The 21,082-nt window shown below is 39.9% G+C and overlaps 2 protein-coding genes across 2 annotated transcripts; one reads left to right on the top strand and one right to left on the bottom strand.

The window, feature by feature from the left end:
* Positions 1 to 1,308: 1,308 nt before the first annotated feature.
* tcap (titin-cap (telethonin)) lies at positions 1,309 to 3,342 on the top strand. The gene is made up of 2 exons (XM_078269653.1): positions 1,309 to 1,689; positions 1,970 to 3,342. The coding sequence occupies exons 1-2, from the start codon at positions 1,538 to 1,540 to the stop codon at positions 2,358 to 2,360; spliced, it is 543 nt and encodes a 180-aa protein (XP_078125779.1). The 5' UTR covers positions 1,309 to 1,537; the 3' UTR covers positions 2,361 to 3,342.
* Positions 3,343 to 5,559: 2,217 nt separating this feature from the next.
* On the bottom strand, positions 5,560 to 19,412 carry LOC144530018 (proline-rich protein 29-like). The gene is made up of 5 exons (XM_078269419.1): positions 19,371 to 19,412; positions 10,192 to 10,291; positions 8,228 to 8,343; positions 7,371 to 7,540; positions 5,560 to 5,641 (listed from the first exon to the last, which is right to left on the bottom strand). The coding sequence occupies exons 1-5, from the start codon at positions 19,410 to 19,412 to the stop codon at positions 5,560 to 5,562; spliced, it is 510 nt and encodes a 169-aa protein (XP_078125545.1).
* Between the last annotated feature and the right edge of the window lie 1,670 nt (positions 19,413 to 21,082).

The following is a 21,082-nucleotide window of genomic DNA, read 5'->3' as shown; positions in this document are numbered from 1 at the left end:
GGAATGTTTAGTTCTAAGAACTGCAAAAATCCCTCCGGTCGGAAAACCCCTTATTATTGCTCTGTGTCATGTTGACTCTAAAAAGATAATCTCAACACTGAAGGACCTTGCATAGTGACTTACTAGGTTTCTAAAGTGGCATTTCATCGTTGCTATGTTGTCATAACATGACTGAAGGCATGACCCCAAGGATGCCTATGGTGCTCTTCTTTTACCTCTGACGCTAACCAATAAGCAATGTCACCCTGCTGAGAAGTTACAAGAAATTTAAATATTGCTGTACTTGACAGACAGGGAAAATAGCATTTACTGTAACTGTAACATTAGACATACAGGGCATGAATAGTCAGTGGAAAGGAATAGCAGTCATAGACAGCTATAGATTTAATATAATTTGGCATAGATTTAGCAGATTGCATATTTTTTTCATAACTACATGTGAAACTCATGAAAAACACATTTAAGACAGTGTGATTGATCTCATCATTAGGATCATTTATGTTGTGTGTGTGATATCTGATCTCTGTTATCTGATGATATCAGTACCTGATGTGGATGAATGAGTCAGAGTCAGGGACCGGTAGTAACATCACACCAACATCACACCAACTGTCAGAGGTTAGTGCGTGTGCGTGTGCGTGCGTGCGTTTCTTAGTCTGTAACCTGAGTTGATTATGGCTTGCGTGGCGCTCTGTCACCGGGGTAATGAATCACTGGGGATGGAGGAGCTCTCACTTGTACTGAGGCAGCGCACTGTAATGGCATTTAATGAGGGGGTTTGATGTTGTCACAAGGCACAGCTGTTGTATAAACTCCTTCTCAACTGTATTATGATTTTAAAGTCAGCAGGCTACTCCATAAAGTTCTCTAGCTTTTCACCTTTTATCTTCAAGTGACAGATGTGTTGAAATATCCTTTGTGTATGGAAAACAGCTGCATCATTGCAGTCTTTCCACATCAATGCAGTGTCACTTGCTGCTTCGTGTACATCAAGACCAAAACCTTATTAAGATTCCTAAACCTGTTTGTGTGTGTGTGTGTGTGTGTGTGTGTGTGTGTGTGTGTGTGTGTGTTTATATAATCTCCATGCAGAGTGTCTCCATGATACTTTCCACTCTGACACCACGATCCCAGCTGAAGTGGAAAGTGCTGAGTGATTACAGAGAAGACTGGGCATACAATTTGAGAATCAGGGGGTTTTCAGCCCAATTACCCTTAACCCCTCCTCAGAGTTTGGACTTCCAGTTCTCAGGAACTGGGACACGGAGCACTTGGTGTCAAATGTCATTGCACACTGATTGTAGGGTGACAACATGGATCAGGAATAGCAACAGAACATCTATAAAAGTCGTGGACAGACCAGAGCCCAGACAGAGACAGCACAAAGAGAGACAGAGAGCCAGGAGATACAGCCAGCTGAAGCATCACTATCCCCTTGAACAAACAGCCTAATCACAGACACAACACCAGACCTTAACACTGATCAACAAGACCCAGTGGAGGCGATAAATCCAAGACAGATCTTCCTACAGCAGAGATGATGCCAGTCAATACCGTCCTGGAGAAGAGTAACGGTGTGGTGGTGGGAGCTGAGCTGACCTGCAGCCTATGGGAGGAGAACAAGGCTCACAGGGAGAGCTACAGCGCTGACTGGCATAGTGTCAGTCTCAAGACTCAACCTCAGGACAGGTGAGAGCTCACAGACCAACCAAAAAAACATTCTGCTGTCTCGCCTTAATGTGGTATGTGTCACCCCTGAATGAGAGGGGAAAAGTTTCTATTTCTACTAATAATATTCTGGCTGTGATTTAAAATCTCCCTTACCATCATCAGATATGGATTGAGATCTACTTGACAATTCTTGAAGAACTGTTCTCATATTGGAGGGCAGTTATAGTGTAATTAAGTAGGTAAATCACAGTGAGTGCTCCCACAGTTTCTAACTTCAACTTTTCTCCGATGCCCGCAGGCAGACAATGAACATGAATGACGACTCTCGTAGGGAGACTCTTTCCCGGCAGTGGCAGGCCCGTCCGCTGAAACAGATCTGCCCCTCTGGTGTCTTCAGAGTGGGCACTGTGGAAAGAGGGGTGAGGGAGCACCAGCTGCTGCCAAAGAGAAAAACCCTCCCCTTGCCAATCTTCACCCCCGCAGAGTTGGGTGTCAGGCTTGGACGTGGAGCCCCACACACTGAGGAGGACCTGTATACCTTCCCCACCCCAGACGGAGTCTGTCCCAGTAAGAGGACCGTGGACGAGATCACAAGAGACCTCCCCCCAGTCAAGCCAACCCTCATGGAGTTCTTCAAAGCACCCAGAGACCTGGGTCGCTCCATGTCTCAAGAGGCCCAGAGAGGGTGAAAAACAAAAAGAGAAAGAGGGGATGTTAGGGAGGGACAAGATGGGTGACAATTGGGAAGGAATATGCATTGAACTGTGTGTGTCAGGAAAGAGCATGACAAGATATATATAGATTTATCTCATTCATTCATGACATTCATCCAAAACTGTAAATCTTTAGCACTATCTGTGTTTCTTGACAAGCACAGCATCAATCATTGTTGGCATTTGGTGGTCAGTGGTACTAGAAATGGTTAGGTTAAGGCATTCTGATGAAGAGGCAGGGTGTGTGTTCTCAGCTGTGCCATGGGCTGATCCCTGCCTGTGCTGGCCAGCTGGCCTCACCATATCAGATCTCTCAGTGGAATCACTGCGACCCAACTATTCCTTAACAATGCTGCGTACAACTTTTTGTTTCCTTTATTTTGCATTGAAAAGTTTGAATATCCTTGTAAGGTAAATCAAAAGTGTTCTTGGAGATCAGATTAATGGATTATACCTGTAATAGGTGGTGAGGGGATTGCTTGCTCTTGGGGGAATTACTGGAATTGTTGGGTCTTTGTAAATTATAGAGTGTGGTCTAGACCCACTCTATCTGTAAAGTGTCTTGAGATAACTAAATAAATTAAATTGAAAGAAAGTGACAGATGGAAAATGATATGCAAAAGGAAAGAGGGAGAGTCAGAGGGGAAGGGGATGAGGGGTGAGGGGTCTGGGTATGCAACTCCCAGGCCTCTACAGGTCCTTGACAATATCTGTGAAGAGTACAGAATGCTCCGGTGTGATCACACACTGCAGCTGTACATATGTGTGTGTGCCGGCTGACACCTCTAATTAGGAGGACTTAGGAAAACTAATAACACACTGTGTATTAAGTGATCTGTCTTGTTAGTTGATATGTGGACAGATACAGATTAGTTAAGAATGCCTATTGTTCTGAATTAATTTGAAATGTGTGCAATCATGTTGAAATATTTTTCCTAGATATTTATATTTTTACTAATAAAAGCTGAGCTGCTCTTCACTCATTGTGTTTTCTTTTAAATGGAAAATGAACATATTCTCATTACATTTAATGGTGAATGGAAAAGGCTTTGTAGCATGGTAAGGGTTTGGTGAATCAAACAATGCTTTAAAAGTAAAGACATAATGTAAAGCAGAGTGACAAGTAATCACAGCTTAATTTTACCTGGTTTATAAGGATTCTGACCACGCAGTAAGAGCTGAGCTAGGCTGCAAGGACAGTGTTATAACTATAATAACACTATCTTGCAGCTTTAGGCAGTTTCATCACTGTATAAATTGTAATAGATTGGATTAGACTTTATTGATACCTGGGAGAAAATGGGATACAACAAAGAAAATGGGATAAATATAATTACAGCAAAAGGGGTTATAACCTAAACAATGATGTGATGTGATAATAAATCCAAACATGAATGGGAAAAAAAATTATGTGAATAAGCAGTAAAACATACAAAAAACTATAAAAACATTGAAATGAACAGATCAATATGGAAATGCATTTCAGGAGGCACCATGATGGCAGACATATAAATAGCTGGGAATCTGTCACCCATAATTTGGACACACGTATACTGTGACAGTGTCCTCCACCCTCTGAACAATCCCCACTTCACCACTTTACATCCTTCATTTATCTTTCATGTCCCACCACCTGTGTTTGTTTCCAACACAGAGCGCACTGTTCCTCTGTTGGTGTGCGGAGCTTTATTGGATGCACTGCACCACCTCAATTCATTTACTCTCTAAATCTACAATAATATGCTCAATCCAATTATTACTTCTGCCATTTGCTGCCCTTCTCTAATCTCATTCCTCTTCTGAAAATATGTGTCTCTTTAACCCCTTCTGACTAACTGTCCCTCTCTCTCTATCATGTCACTTTCCCTTGTGTCTGTTAGGCAACGTGTGGTGGTTTGATATTAATAGCTGGGTAAACATTGGCATTACCCTGGAGACAGTGTAGAGACAGCCGTATTGGCACATCCTTCCCATTTGAGCTCTTAATCCTAGTCTTTTATCAGAGATTTGGTTGTGCTGCCTTCACCCCCTATCTTTAAAATTACCCTCCCACACTGCTGATAAAACCCTGTGCTCCCCACCCTGCACTGTCACAGTACAATCCACTTTTCAAACTCCAAATGAACCTCCGAACCCTGAAACTATTTTCAGTGGATGCCAAGAAATGTGCGAATTGAGATGCTGTGTGTTGTCACAGGCAAATCTCGTAAATTGACATTGAAAATTCTTTCCTATGCCTCAGCTGTCTCAGCTACGTGGTGCTGGTTGTATTATCCCATTTGGCAAAGTTAACCTAACTGCTACTGCAAGCAAGTTAATGCAACCCTTAATAACTGACTCACACTGTACATTAACTCAACTTTACCTGAGTTTGAACCAGAAAACATAGCTGTTTTTCTTATTTAAACATGTCAAAATGATTCAATTTGATTTGATTTGATTTTCTTTCTTTTATTGTCGTCATCTGTAGGGATTGAGTAGTGCCTCCTCCTAAGTACTCATCACAGTGTATTTAAAGAAAAGGTCACATAGTGTTTCACAGCAATAGATTGTATGTGTTGTCACCAGTCTATGGTTGTCACACTCTTGCTATGTCATCCAGTTGTATGTAATGGCTTACATCAGCAATATTGCATGCAGAGTCACTGTGAATGCTTGTCAATACAGGTATAAATCTTGCTTGTGGTCTATTTGCCATCCCACTTAACATCTGTTGCTGCTCCCTATTGGATAATTTGGGCAATGCAGGGTAGAAAAAGTAAAGGCATAAACATGCCATTAACACAGCACAGTATTATATTTATTTGCCTGTTTAATCCATTGTAAATTAACATAAATGCATTTAATTGTAATAAGCAAAAAAATGTGAAATGTGAAGTGTGAAATCAATCATGATCTTTGAGTGAAGATGAATAAATTCAAGACTGTTTTTTTCCCATAGAACCCATACAAAAAACATAATTGGTGAGTGAATAGTAATCACTCTATCTTTTTTTCTGCTTCTGCCTCCGCAGCACTGTTGTTCTCTCCATTCATAATCAACAGCACCATAATCACTAGCAGCATCCTAAATCAGTACCCTTCTCATCACACTTACTGTGAATCCTGCTGTTGGCACCTTTCTTGTCACCCTGCTTCGAAGGGCCCTATGACAGGAGCAGACCGTGTTAATTGGCTATTGGCTGGGTGTTGCTGTGTGGTTGGTTATAGCTGCTGCAGGCGTAACATCGGCTCCTACCGACTCAGGAGGAGCAGACCTGATCACACAAAACACAAAAATATAAATTAGTGTTACATCTCCTGAATGTTTTATTTACCTAGTATAATGGGCAATGATAACAAGTCCAAAGCCCAATGATCAATGATATACTGTCAATAAAGTAATAGTTTCTCCTTTCATATACAGATTTGATAAATGGATGGTAGATGTATTCTGGAGATTCGGGAGGGGAACACGCTGAGAGAGAATAGAAAATTAAATTCTTCTCTCAACTTAAGATATGGCAAGACAAATAGACTATCTCTAAAAGTGGACCTTCTACCTGAAACAATCATCCTGGAATGTCATTAAAATGCTGTATATGGCTATCAGGTTTTGCTTAATCTTTGCACTTTAGACTATTAAGATGATCAAATCTACAACATAACACACTGATTCACTTAAAATAAGATCCTTCCACACCTGCAGTAATGAACACCCAGTGTCTTCAAAGCATGTAAGTTTGAGCCATTTCCGGAATGATTTTAATGGAAGAATACACAGGTTGGATCTACCTCACACAGTGGAGCCTCTGTAGAGAAAATGTCCCTTCTTTTTTAATCAAAACCTCATAGACTTGCTCTGTCTGTCATAATTACATTCTGGTGCCTGCTATAAAAAAATGTCTCAGCCTATTATTATACAGTATATGGATTTGATGCAAACACATCAATTTGATTTGATACAGGAATGAAATCTGATTAGTTAGGACTATTCTTTCTGTTTCAGAATGATGAATGTGCATTTTACTTTTTATTTATTCTGACAGTTATTCTCTGCACCACCAGTAGAAAATATGTAATTTGGTGCAAGTGGCAAAGCCCCACCTGTGGGTGTAGTGGTAGGCCTAGCCTACTGACTCTAATTTAGAAATCAATATAATTCTGGATTAATGCATGACATAAACATCCTCGGTTGCTGCTGCTATGTATCTATTAATCATTATTATACAATTTAAGGTCAGTGGCTGATAGTTTTTAAAATGGTGTTTTAAATGTGCTTGGCTACATCATTGGGCTCAACAGGCGGAACAGCTCATATCAAGTGCCTCGAGTGTAGGAAAACAACAATGCGCATGCCCAAGTGCGGCTGATTGCATGTTGCCCCATGCAATTTGATTACCTATTTGCCAAGCACTGTTGTCGTCATTGGCTAGCTAGCAGTTGGGTTGGGAATCGTTTCTTTTAGTAATTTAGTAACAATGTGGATTATTTTATTTTAAAGTCTGCCTTTTGAATTATTTTTTAGATCAAACACCTTGATGCCCACCAGCTGCAGGGTAAAGTTATTGTTATCAACCAAATCGCTGGTGAAAATACTTGACGTGGAGTGCTTCTCCAGGAAAAATGGATAACTGCTAATGTTAGGCTAGCTTGTCAGAGAAATTCTGTTTCCGGTGTGTGTAGTTCAGAGGGGATGGCACCTCGTCAAGACCAGTTTTTCATTCAGGATCTCAACCTGTTTCTGAGAGGATTACCAACCTAGAAAGCAGCAGGACACATACTGTATAACAGAAAGTTGAGGAGAACAGGTATTTATTTGCTCACCTATGCTAAATATGAAATAGCCTCTTAACTTATGTCAAATGTATAAATTGTGTAATTTTCTGGGTTTGCATCTGTCCAAAGTAGTTGTTACCCAAGCATTTTTTTCCACCTAAAACGCCACTGGCCATCAGTAATGAGTTGCCGCATGAAATGTAATGGACATGCAGGGGTTCTGATCACCTGTCTCTGTGTGGAGGAGAAGAGGGGGGCTTGATGGGGTCTTGGTAGACCAGTGTGGCCTGAGGCAGGAACCACGCAGGGTAGGATATGCAAGGCGTAGACTGGTAATAGTGGTGGTGTATCTCTGGGTCAGCCTCGTTCTCTTGAATTATAACCAGATCTCTGGGAGCCTGACATAGTGATGGAGAAAAAAAGCCCAGCTTTATTTTTGAGTGAAAGACTAAGATCATTACTAAGTTGTTAGTGCTTAAGTTTTAGTTCACTGACACTGTCTTTACTGTAATAAATGAAAAGAAAGAAAACCTTGCTTTGTTACTTATTAAAAAAATTCTTAAGGAATGACAACAAGCTGGATTCTAAATTTAATTAATTTAATTTAATTTAAAAATGAAATAAAAATAGATTAAACTTTTTTACCCGACAGGTAGACTCAGACCTGGATTATGTCCATAGTTTACCAGTTTAATTCAACAAATATAAGTTATAAGTTAATAAGTTATAACACTCATGCATTTTGTTATTACACCCAGACAGCCCACAACGTATGTGTAACTTACTGTTGATGTCTTAAAACATGATTTCACATTGGAGTTTCAAGAGGAAACTTTGGGACGCTGCATAAAATCACATATTGTTTGTACATCTGTGAGTGGAAGAATTAGATTTTGTGTTAAAGCTAAGTAGAATTCATTGAACTTGTTCCTACATTTGATTATATCAAGATAAAGGTGATATACTCAAACTCTGTTTCATATCACAAGTTATGACCGATGTTACTGTCTGTTTCATTTTTTATTCCATTTTTTAAAAGTCAAACCCCTAAGTTTTTTTTACCCTGATCCTTGTCTGGTACCCACCGCAGGGCCCGGCGGAGGGCTGGAGTATCCAAACGAGCTGAGTGCCAACATGGTCATGTTATTCATGATGACCTGGTTCATCTGGGCATTCTGGATCATCATCAGCTCTACAAGGTCTGTATATTGAAAATATTACACACACACACACACACACACACACACACACACACAAACACAAACACAAACACACACACACACACACACACACACACACACACACACACACACACACACACACACACACACACAGCACAGCACAGCACAATCAGCACCATCTGACGGTCCTCCGATTGTCTCATCTATTGTATCAGCCTGCTATCCTGTCCTCTTCCCTCGAGGCGACCAGGTCATTAATCCACATTGTGTCAAACCGAGGTGGTGAATGTGAGTTTTCTCACCTTGTCACTCAATATTTGTTTGACTCACCTCGCAAAATTATTTTACTGTTTCCCAGAAATACAAATACATTTTCTGACCAAGATTCAGAAAAGTCTATAAGTTATCATAATTCCACTGTCACTTAAAAACTTGTTTTATATATGTGGCTGTGTAAATTTTAAGAAATATTTGTCACCCTGATAAATTATGAAATGGTTTCCAGGCAATATGAATTTGATCTCTGGGCACCAGTCGTTTGTTAGCTCAGTGATGCAACATTCAGTAACTCGACAAACTTTGTGATATTTCACAGAAGAAATACACAAAATGATTTTTCTGAAGTAAAACTATTAACTATTAATAGTAAAACTAGACATACTGCACAGTACAAGTCCGGCATTCAAATGTTTACTTCAAGTTAAAAAAGAGGCATTATCAGCACAATGTACTTCAATTTACCTAATGTCTGTTCAAGGTGGAGCATTCAACTTTAATATGATGCTGGATAGTTTCATCATAATTTAATTGTGATATTTTGTAAGTAAAATTGAAATCTGCAACATAACATTTATCTGTCAGGTAAATGTAGTAGTACAATGTTTTCCTATGAAGTAGATATACACAGTAAGTCACTAGTATACAGTTGGGTTGCATACTCTGTAAGCTATTTCGGGGTACAATGGTTCTGGAGAAAGCTGCAAGCAACAATACCAGACTAGAGGTCAAGCAAGAGGCCCGTTCCAAACAGGCCCGTTTTAAATGAGCACTGCAGTAGTATTAATAAATTCAGAAGGGTGGTAGCTAATTGTCAGTCAATTAATGTTAAAGGTAGAATAGTAACCATTATATCAGCCAGCAAGTGTGTTTGTAATAAAGAAGAATGTACTATCTCTAATACTTCACACCCAAGAGAAAATTGGTGATTGGTAAGGCCATTTTTAGTGCGCACAAGTTTAAACTGAACATATAAAACCATCTCCATTCCACTTTTCCAATCACTGAAAGTTCAGGATTTAAGAGGGATATGATGAAATCTGGTAACCGCTCATCAAAATACATGATTTTTGTGTTGTGACATTCTTCAAACTTTTAACAAATGTAACCAAAATGCAAAGTTGCTTCATGTAGCTATGTGCCGAACCACAAGTTTGGTTTTAAATGAATTCAGTTTATGTTATAGCACATGATTGTTTTATAACCAGAGTCAACTCAAAGTGAAACAGAAGCGGGGTTTAGGCAGCCATTATACCTGTTATAACCCAAAATCCATATTTTAACCTTTGGATCTCTAAACTAAATGCCACTGATTTACAAAACTTTATTTTAAATAGTTGAATTATCCCTTTAAAAGTTGTAAACCGGGCTGACTAACACCTGCTGCAGCACTTGGATATGAATTTAACACACACACTCTCACATACAAACTCATGTACACACATTTTATGTAATTGTCCAAGCTCAAGAGTAGACCATAAATAATATATCTGAGTGCTTGCTACCAAGCTGGTAATGTGACAGATAGGCAAGAACAGCAGTGAGTGTGAAATCCTGAGACTTAGTTTGTGTCTGATGACAGTCTGTCGTACCCTCCTTGATGTGACCACCAGGTTTAATAGAAGGAGCAGAGCCAGGAGGCATCATGGTCGCTGGGAGCTGCTGCAAGATAGTGGTGGGCTGGTGAGGAGCCTGGGAAGGAGAGATGAGACTGTAATGAGGCTCTCTGCCTGGAGGCACAGAGTCTGAGAATAAACTATATTATATATAACCTCTATACTCGGGGTGAAGCTCTACTCCACAGTAAGGAAAAAGAACAAAGGATTATCTTCCCATATGCAAACAATATTAAAAACATCACTTCTTGTAATACTAGAAACAATTGTATTATGACATAAAGCTTAGTGATTGGTTTTGTGTTTGAGCTAAACCGAGAGCAGCAGGTTAGTCGTTGCTAAGATTACAAGCTTTAGCTGACAGCCTAATGACCTAATAGAACAGAATGAGTTAAAATAATACACACTTACAGAAAATGTATGAAAAGGATCATACGGCTCAAAGTGTGGATAAATATGTTCTGTCCACGCCATATGTGAGAGCTTCAGCTGATATTATGCTCAGTATGTAATTCTAACCTGTTACTGAGATGCAGAGGCACACAGTAGCGGGTTGCCAAGGTGCCAAAATACAAGCGACAGTCTGCATATGCACACACACACACACACACACACACACACACACACACACACACACTCTCTCACACTACCTCCGTCTGTGATCTACATTGACCTACAGTATGCAGTACAGGCTGTTTAATTAATCTCACTTCTGAAGCTTAAAGCAGAGCAGCTGGTAACTCAAAGATCCAAAACTATTGTCTATAAAAGTATCCACCCACTCAGGACTTTTCTTTATGTTTTACTGTTTTTCAACCGTGAATCACAGTGGATGTAATTTGTTTTTTTTATACACTAATCAAACGAGAGAGAAAAATATCTGCAATTTAAATTAATTTAAAACCTAGGTAGGTGTTCTAGATACTAATAGTCTGAAATGAGGTAATGTATGAGTCATCAAGTAATCAACAAACAATTGAAAAGTAATAATTATAATGCTATTTAGAAGTTGTTTCTTTCTAATTAGAGATTGTTGTGAGTGATTTTTAATCTGCACGCTGGTAGTGTATAGCCTTTTTATTTCCCCTGCACTAAAATGTATAATACTACAATATTACAACAGGTGATAACATAGACTACATCCTTAATCAACAGCCTAGAGATTCAACAGATATGTTTGGATTAGAAAAATAACATGGACATCTTAAATGAGCAACACTTAAATTGTACCCCCCTATTTACCATTTACAATGTATTATCAGGTCAACAACAGATACTACTAGATTTCTAGCACATAATTGTAGTAAGGTTTGTAAGAAGGATACATAAGTTTATGTTGTGGTCTATATATGTGTGTTTGTATTTGTTGAAACTATTTTTCCTCCTATAGACCACCCATTACTAGTGTATAGTTAATGAATGCTTGATGACACAGCATACCAATAACATACACTTTGTGCTGATTCATTTGTTTTGATGAAATCCCTATACCAGGTGATGCATACATATACCTACAAAGATTAGTGCATGCATATAATCAATTAATACATTTTTAATTTACACACTATCACTGTGTAACTGTAATAAGCAATTACGAGGACATCTGTCATTTTAGATATTCATACAATACAAACAATTTCAGAGAAATTTTTGGGCCCCCCCCAAAGAGGTTTTATAAAATCACCAGCAAAAAAAAAAAACTGGTAAAAACTGAGTATAAAAATAGCAATTCAAATCCTCCCTAAATGTGTTTAAGAGTTATTTATCAAACAACAGTTGAACAAGCAGAGCATGAACTTGAATAGGAGGGTCAGGCTGTACCAGACTCTCACGGTTATTTATTTAAATATTAACATTTGTTTTGTTAACTGGGGTTTATTTACTCAGGCATAATATACATTTTTGTTTATTAAATTGTCAGAAATAACAAGTAAATGCATATACATTTCTGTCAATACTGTAGGTGGACCGATCATCTCTTAATGCCGTGCATAGTCTCTCCCTGTCATGGTTTTGGTATTTTGTTCCGTGTTCTGTTTTATTGTGGTAGTCTTGTTTTTCTGTTTTTCTCGGTTTCCTGTTTTATTTCGATAGTCTGGTTTTCTGTCTTGTCTGGTTTTTCTTCCTATCTTTGTTTGTTTCCCGCCTTTTTTGATTGTTCTGCCCAGCCCTAATGTGTTTCACCTGTTTCCCAGCCCTAGTGTCACCTGTTGCTTGTTTCCTCATTTACTTTGTGTATTTAGTCTCTGTGTTGTGGGAGCATTTAGTTCTGTTCCGTGATTTATGTCGTGTTGTCTCTGGTATTTTTTGCCTCCTGGTCTTCTGGATTATTTTGTATTTGCCTGCCAACCTCTGGACACTTTCAGTTTTGAGTTTTAGTTTTAATAAACTCCTTTTTACCTGCATTTGGGTCCTAGCTAAGTCAATCCCTCAGCAAACCCTGACACTCCCTAAAAGACCCATTCTGAGCCAGGAAAAACCCTGAATTTAAACAACCATTTGGCCGTTTCTTGTTTTTTATTTTATTAAATTGTGATAGTAGACATACCAGAGGGGGGGGAGCGAAGGGATGACAGCAAACCGAACCAGGGCCTCTGCAAAGGATCAGCTTTAAAATAATGTTTACTCTAAGGGGGCTTTCACACCTTCCTTATTTAGTTTGGTTGAATCGCACTAGAGTTCGCTTTACTCTTTGGTGTGGTTCGTTTGGGCAGGCGTAAGGGCGTTTTTACACCGACAGCTTTTAGTTTGGTTGAATCGAACCAGAGTTTGTTTGCCCAACTGGTGCGGTTCGTTTGGGCAGGTGAGAACGCGGCAATCGAACTCTGGTGTGCACCAAAAGCGGACCAAACAAGCGTACCGAGACCTGCTTGAAGAGGTGGTCTCGGTACGCTTTCAATCGAATTCTGGAGAAGTTTGTTTGTGATGAGAACGTGATCCGTACTCGAACCGCACCAACTATATGTACTCCGCAAGGCTGAGCTAATGTCTCTGTAGTCAGGTGTGTTTAGCAATCTGCGATGCAGCAGAGCAGCAAACTGTAGCAGCTTGCAGTGTTACTATCACAGAAATAGACTGCAGTCAAGCTCGGCGCCCTTCACTCGTATCTCCGTGGTCAAACCAGCTGCCACTAAAATTGGAGACAGACGCCGGCAGAGCGAATTCTCGGTGACCAGAGCAGACGTAGTGACGTCTCTTGCGAAACAATGTCTGATAATTGTAATGAAACGAGCTGGTTTGACCACTAGACCAGTACACAGGACCTTCTTCCTGTATTTACTTTCTTGCTCCCGCCCCCAGACATATCCGACCAATAAGAGGGCTCGACGTTCTTGCCTGATTTGTAATGACGCATTTTGGTACGCTTGGATTTTTCCAGGTGTGAAACCAAACCGACGGAGGGCAAAATGCTCCCAAGTTTACTAACTCACCAACTGATTCGGACCAAAGCAAACGAACTACAGGTGTGAAAACGCCCTAAAATGCGGCAATCGCGCGCTCCAAAAGCAGACCAAACAAGCTTACCGAGACCTGCTCGATGAGGTGATCTCGGTATGCTTTCAATCAAACTCTGCCGCAGTTCGTTTGTGGTGAGAACGTGAGCCGACCTCGAACCGCACCAACTGCGTACTCCGCAAGTCTGAGCTATGGCTCCTGTAGTCAGGTGTGCTTTGCAATCGGCATAACATGCAAACTGTAGCTGCTTGCAGTGTTTCTCTTACAGAAATAGACTGCGGAGTTGGAGATAGACATCGTCAGAGCAGAGTGAAGTCTCGGTGACCAGAGCAAATGCTCGCAAAACAATGTCTGATTATTTAAATGAAATGAGTTGGTTTACAGTGGAGATGCATGAAATATTCACTAGTCTAGAACACAGGACCTTCTTCCTGTATTTACTTTCTTGCTCCTGCCCCAGACACATCTGAACAATAAGCAGAGTGAACGTTCTTGCGTGGTTTGTAATGACGCATCTTGGTAAGCTTGGATTTTTCCAGATGTGAAACGAAACCTAACCAAGGGCATATCGCTCCAAGTTTACAAACTCATCAACTGTTTCGTACCAAAGCAAACAAACTATAGGTGTGAAAATGCCCTGATTGTAGTAGTTGAGTGTGATACAGTTGTTTTGAATTACCCCCAGTCTTCCCACAGGTGATTTTCTGGTATTACTATTTAAAAATAACAATGACGTGGCCACTGGTGTGTGTTTTAGAATGCAACCAACAATCCCCAACAAAAAGACGACACTAATTAGCACACAGTTTACATTCACTGTACCAATCTGCCTTCCAACTCTCCTTCCCTCCTCAACCCTCCCCACTCACTGTCAGTGGAAGGGGCCTCTACACCCCCGTCGCATCTACAGCTCTGTAATTAAAACGCTGTAATCTGGGGGGATCATCTCTATTTTTAAAAGCCCCCCTGTCATTGTGTGGGTAAAGTGACACAATGGGAAGCATCAAGCGGTGAAAGAGGAGGAGGAGGAGGAGAAGGAGGAAGAGGGGAGATAGGAACAACCGCAGCAGCAGGTGATGACCAACTCTGTGAGAGATGAGGAAACTAATAAACTATGTTTTATTGGCAGAGTGGCCTAAAGATAATTCTCATCCTGTTATCCAGTGCAGCCCACGCCCATCAACAGATGTTTTTTTGTTTTTTTTTACAAGTGCTTTACAAATGCCACCACAGAAATGCAATCCACATCTTGTGAATGTTCAAGATGTTAAATTCCAAATAAAATCGTCCCTGGACAAAAAAAGTAAGTAAGGCTGGGCAAAACTTCAGTATCAGAAATGATTATCTTTCACTGGGATCATATTGTGATGATATATCATATGCTGTCATTTTGTAGAATTCTGGAAATTGTTGATGTATTTAATCGATGTGATGTTGACGTGACACTAATTTTAACTATGCAATATACTGTTGGGTAGTTTAATCAATACGTTATATTAAATTGATGTTTTTTATGTAAAATCCTAATCTGAAAGTTAACTTACTTACTGTAGCTACCAAATAAATGTAGTAGAGTAGAAGTATAAAATTGCATGAAATAAATACTCAAGCAAAGTACAAGTACCTCAAAAATGTGCTTAAGTACAGTACTTGAGTAAATGTAATGTGCACATTTCATACATAAAATGCAGCTCAAAGTACTTCACAGTATGGCATTAAAAACAAAAAACAACAGAGAAAAGATAACATACACAAGATAAATAATTTCATAAGAATAGAATAAAAGATAAGACAATAAAATAAGGCAGAGATATAAAAGTAGTAAAAGATAAAAGTTAACTACATTAACTAAATGCCAGCCTGAATAATTAGTCTTCAGTTGATATATTGATTTAAACCATACCAGCCCTGAAATGAAGTAAAATAAGGAAGATCATGATATAAGCTCACTCTGAATATTGAGGTTATTATTAGTATATATCAGGAACCATATATGCATATGACATATGTAAAATATGAATGAGACCCTGCAGCTTTCTGACACTTAGACAGCCCACTTAGACTGGGCTGCTGAGGTATGATTAAATTACACACACACACACACACACACACACACACACACACACACACACACACACACACACACACACACACACACAAACACACACACACACACACACACACACACACACACACACACACACACACACACGGTCATCCTCAGCGTTGGTTAAAGGGTTAGCTCATTGCATTAGTGATCATTTATTCATCATACCCAAGGGGTGAAGATGGAAAGCCATGCATTAAGATGCCTAGCAGTTCTCTCCGCATCAAAGCTAACAGCATTAGCATTTGTAATGATGTTAATTTTTCTTTCTTGATCAATGGCATGTATACAGACTTAAGAGCAACATGTATATCAATTCTCTTTAAATAAAAAGTTTAATAACAAACAAAAAAAAAAAGCTAACAGCATTAACCATATTAGCCAGGAGTTCTGCTGAAGGCATTAAAAACAAATGGCATGGCATCACTGTTGCTTAGAACTTCTTCAAATGTTTTTTTCTATTAGAACGCTGGTGTTGGAGTTGTTGCCGCCGTCACTCGGGGGGATGGTGACAGTAAGATGGCAGTTAAAGCTGTTATCATTAGTCCATAAGTCTGACTCACTTTCACCCCCTATGCCCCTCACCCCCTGCGGCATCAGCTCAAGAACATGGCCATTACCTTTCCCCGTTCCTATGGCAACACCACCCTGCAGCCTTTACAGTATGTGTTGGTAGCAGTGTGTGTGTGTGTTTTCACAATCACTTGTTCGTGTGTGTGCATGGGCATGGAGCGAGGTTTGTTTAGATAGTGTCAGCGAAGAGTACAATCGATATGTTAATAAGGTTTAATGTCGTCCTCTTCCTCTCGCCTTGTCTGTTTCTGATAAACGTTCACTGCTCACAGCCTCAAGAAAGACACCATTCAGCTGTCTTCAATTGTCTAGTAGTGATATGATGCAGTCCAGTGAATGTTTGTGGGTTTGTAATAAGTTAACAGTTGTGTTGTAATTCTTTTTAAATGATCCCTGCGGAGTGATTAAAACATCTCTAAATTGGAACAACTGGACAGTCAGAAAGGCTCCATACCTTCTCATCAGGGGCCATCCAATGCTCCCCCCCCCTCCCGACCCTTTTAGGAAAGCAGAAGTTTTTAACCATCTCGGTAGCAATGACATAATGACAAACAGGAGGAGATAAAGGGATGATATCTAGCGACAACGACAGTGACATTAGCCGAAATAGAGTGAAGGACAGGGCATAGAGCGTGGATGTTATTCTGTCTTTGGCGTTCCACTGTCTGGGATGTAGGATTGAGGTAGAAAGAGAGCCAGAAAAGCACTGTGAGATAAGGCTTTGAATATACCTCCTCTCACTCTCTTCTTTTTCTCTTCTCCCTAAGGAGGAGGGCTGACTGACAGACGCTCCCCACCACCACCTCCTCCTTCCCTGGCTGTCGGCAAGCTTTGTATAGTGCCTACCACGAACTCGAGCCAATTAACACGTCTCTATGCACACTCTGAGTTTATTAATACATAACTAGTTAGAAACAGACACCAATTATCTTTAAATGTAAGTGGTAACAGTACACCAGTTTATGGTCAAGGCAAGGGATTTTTAGTCGAAATCAATGGGATGAGACATCCACCATTCCCTTGAGAGGATGCAGCCATTAGAGAAAAGCATATTAATGCTGTTCACCTTAGACAGAATGAGCTCCCATTCTGTTGTGTGTTTGCTTTTTGTTTATTGTGTGCTTGATTAGTCCCATGGTGATCGTTTCCATCTAAGGCAGCCAAGCTGGTGTCATTGTGTCTCAACTCCTTCTCTCCAGTGCTCCTCTCTGAATGCTGACTTAATCGCACACAACCTGTGCCAAGCTCCCTTTTTCTGTTTTGATCTGACATCCCCAGTGCCAAGCTGTCGCCTCGCTCTGACTGGGTCTCTGTGTGTATCCAGATGCAGCACTGACCTGGACGTGATCCCTAATTAAATACAGAAACAGCAATCAAAGATGGTTTAGTGCAACGTATGACTCGCCATTCTTCATCAGAATTAGATTTAACCTTAGTGCCGAAGGCCTGCACAGACCTGCACATCTAAAACTTTCCTTTGTGTCAGAGGCTCATTAGATAATTCAATTTAGAATAGTGTATGATTTCCCTCAATTAAATCATAAACTATCTGTAACAGTGAGTCACACACTGATTCTGATTCTGATTCCGTTCTGCCTCTTTTTCTCTCAATACAGAAAAGCTGCAGAGCAGAATCAGACTGTACTGCAAAAGATCACACCACCACTGACTTTCTCTTAGTTTTTTTAATTTTAGTGCAGACATGTGTTCCTTTTGAATAGGATTAAGCTCTTTACACAAAATAGCACATGTGAGTTCATGTGACATAAACCTGTGAATGCAAAGTATTTATTTGCATATTGTTTGTAACGACTCATACAAAATGGAGTACCACCTTTTTTGTGTAAAACTGCTACCTCCTTCAGATTACGGTTGCAATTAATATTATGCTTATTAAAAAGCACAGATACAATAAGTGTCCACATCTTAAGAATTCAATAAGAAGGAGGAAAATGAATTACTTTTAAATGTAGAGCTTTTGGTATTGTCTGTTTTTCACTGGCAAATTCATTGTATGTACCAGAGCCACATTTCCACTTAATTTATTTCTAAACCCAACAAAAAAACAACAAGAAGGTGACGGTGATGATACCCTAGTTACCACCATCTTGTGTTTCTTAATTATCTCTTACTTCATCCATTATTACATGGCAAACGACATGCGTGTATGAATTCAACTGCTGGTTTATAGTTCATAGAAAATATTGAGAGTACAGACAGATAAAAGGCATCAGGAGTGAAAGAGACAGAGCTGCTGGAGTGAGATCACACTGACATACTGCCAGGCGAAATTCAGGAACGGGCGGGTAAAAAAGCACAGTGACAAGTCACATTACCTGAAAAACTGAACAATACCTTGGGATTAGAGCTGACAGCACGAAATTATTATGGAATCAACAACAGTCACATTGGTAAATGATGCTCACATTCATACTGAGAGCAGCATACTGTAGAAACACATTGGTGAGTGTGAAATAATGTAGGTGTATAATTTTGTTGCTGGTTTGAAATGCGTTAATTGAGTAAAGTGTTTATGTGTGTGTGTATGTGCGTATGTTTACGTTTGTTGCCAGCTTCATAGTGATGTGGGTAATGGAAAGAATGAGGCAATTTCATTTGCCTGCACATAATAGATTTATTTAAAATTTCATGAGTTTGAATGCAAGGACTGTTTGTTCCCTGCTGAATTGGATGCGGCACAATTTGCCTGGGGTGATGTGGAGAAAACGTGTGTGTGTGTGTGTGTGTGTGGATTTGTAGTGTTTTTTGGAAATCTGTTTCAAGGGGCTCAAGCCAGTGAGGGTTCTCACAGCAGCTATAAAAATGAAAATAACTGCTTTAAGAAAATAATCATATTTTAGCGAACATTGTGTGTTCAAGGAAAATGAACGAAAAATACATGCTATAATTTGAGTGTAGATGTCATATGTGACTCCCTTTGAAATGATTGCCAAGTCATACCACTTTTGTGTGTGTGTACCAAAGGGAGGGAGAGAAAAGAGTGTTTACATCCACTCACCTGTGTAAGATATGAGATACGGTTTCCATTCCTCAACTTCATTGCATGTATTGTTATTGCTTCAACCTTTGAATACATCACATCCCATTAGAAACATTGAATGGAGCTGAGAAAGGCCACATCATCCTTGTGGGACCTGCGTTGGCATGGAGAACAGATCTTTTGTGTATCTTGCCCTCTAATCAAAAATACTGAGGGATTTAAAAATGGCTTTCCCACACAGTGTCGCCTAGTTGACAAATCTATATCGTTGACTGACTTTCCTGGTAAAAAAGCAAAGCACAGCAAGAGACCTTCACAATGATATATAAGGTATTGTCACTCAAAGACAAGCTTTTTGGAAGAGCTATCTCTATTACAGTTGAGTGCTGAATGCCATTGCCGGTTTAATCACCATTATTTCTGTCATGATTTCATGGCCACTGCACGGTTCATTATTTTCTGTGAGGTCTCTGTTGTAAAAGGTCAGTGATGACACTTTGTGACAAGCAAAAGTACTTTGAAACTCACCAAACCTGCACAACTGCAGACAGTTGATTGGGGTGAAGGGTTAACATGTTAACGTGTTGTTCCTGCACTGCCACTGGATCATTATCCTATTAATATCCTCCTCATGCACTTATTATAATTAACTACATCTCAACCTTGTCAAGCAGTCTAACTTGTGGGCCCATAACGGTATATAACATATACAATATTTATTGCAGATCATTTCATTTGTGAAGAGAAGCACCATAGTGAGCACCTTCCTTGTGTCCACAACAGATTGTGGACATGGATGGTGCTACAACTCTTTAGCATATGCTCAGTGGTAGTGGGCGACTCACATTGCCTCCAAAGTGAGAGAGAGAGAGAGAGAGAGAGAGAGAGAGAGAGAGAGAGAGAGAGAAATAACTTTTAAGTGGACCTCAGGCAAGATGGTGAGTCATTTTAACTTCAGCCAAGTCAAGAGAAAAGACTTTTGTGTAAGAAAGTGACAAGACGCCGAAGAATCAGTTGTCAATTGCAACATTCAGTGCCAGTGCTAATAGTTATGTTTGTTTTGTGCAGTATTAAGTGAGGGTGTTTTACATATCAGCTTGTTAAAGACTAGATATCAAAACTAGATTTGTTTTGTATTACTGTAGTCACTGAGTATGCTGGGTGCAAGCTGCTATGTTTCTATGCTTGTAGTCTTGCTGAAATGTCAGTGAGTGACGTATCCTATTGCAGTCATTTTCAGTCGATGGTCCGTGGTATTGGCTGCTACAAGTAGTTAACACTTGTCATGTTAATCGAAGAAATATGCCAACAATAGAGTTGTTCTTTCTGTAAGTCATCTTACAAAATGTTATACAGTAGCTGTGTCCATCTCGTCCATGCTTTTTCTGGGTGTTTTCCTGTTGCTCTTTTCTGGTTTTGGCACAGAAAAATGACGTTCCCATTCTGATATTTCGACGTTCCTGCCTACAAAGCTCTGATGGACTCTGATGGTTTTTCCAACCTGGGGAACAGGCCTCAATGAGCACAACACCAGATCTATTTGAATAGGTGAAAAAGACTTTTGAGCCACCTGACAACAGCAAAACAATAAACATGTATAAACCCTGCAATGTTCCAGGACCCCAGTGGGCCCTCTGAATCATTCAGCTCCCCCTAACTGTACCCCCTACTCACCCTGTGGGGGTTGCGTTAAGAGAATGCCTGACTTATTGTGCAATATGTTTTTAATC

This window comes from Sander vitreus, chromosome 15 (assembly GCF_031162955.1).
Source record: "Sander vitreus isolate 19-12246 chromosome 15, sanVit1, whole genome shotgun sequence".
Lineage (NCBI taxonomy): Eukaryota > Metazoa > Chordata > Actinopteri > Perciformes > Percidae > Sander > Sander vitreus.
Note: the sequence above shows the minus strand (reverse complement) of the source record. Positions and strands in the feature narration are given on the sequence as shown.

Coding starts and splice junctions, on each gene's coding strand:
- LOC144530018 (XM_078269419.1), bottom strand. CDS start 19,412: ATGAAGTTGAGGAATGGAAACCGTATCTCATATCTTACACAG. Junction 7,541..8,227: donor GCCCTCCGCCGGGCCCTGCG/GTGGGTACCAGA, acceptor TCACTATGTCAG/GCTCCCAGAGATCTGGTTAT. Junction 5,642..7,370: donor TCTCCTCCACACAGAGACAG/GTGATCAGAACC, acceptor TTGTGTGATCAG/GTCTGCTCCTCCTGAGTCGG.
- tcap (XM_078269653.1), top strand. CDS start 1,538: ATGATGCCAGTCAATACCGTCCTGGAGAAGAGTAACGGTGTGGTGGTG. Junction 1,690..1,969: donor AAGACTCAACCTCAGGACAG/GTGAGAGCTCAC, acceptor CGATGCCCGCAG/GCAGACAATGAACATGAATG.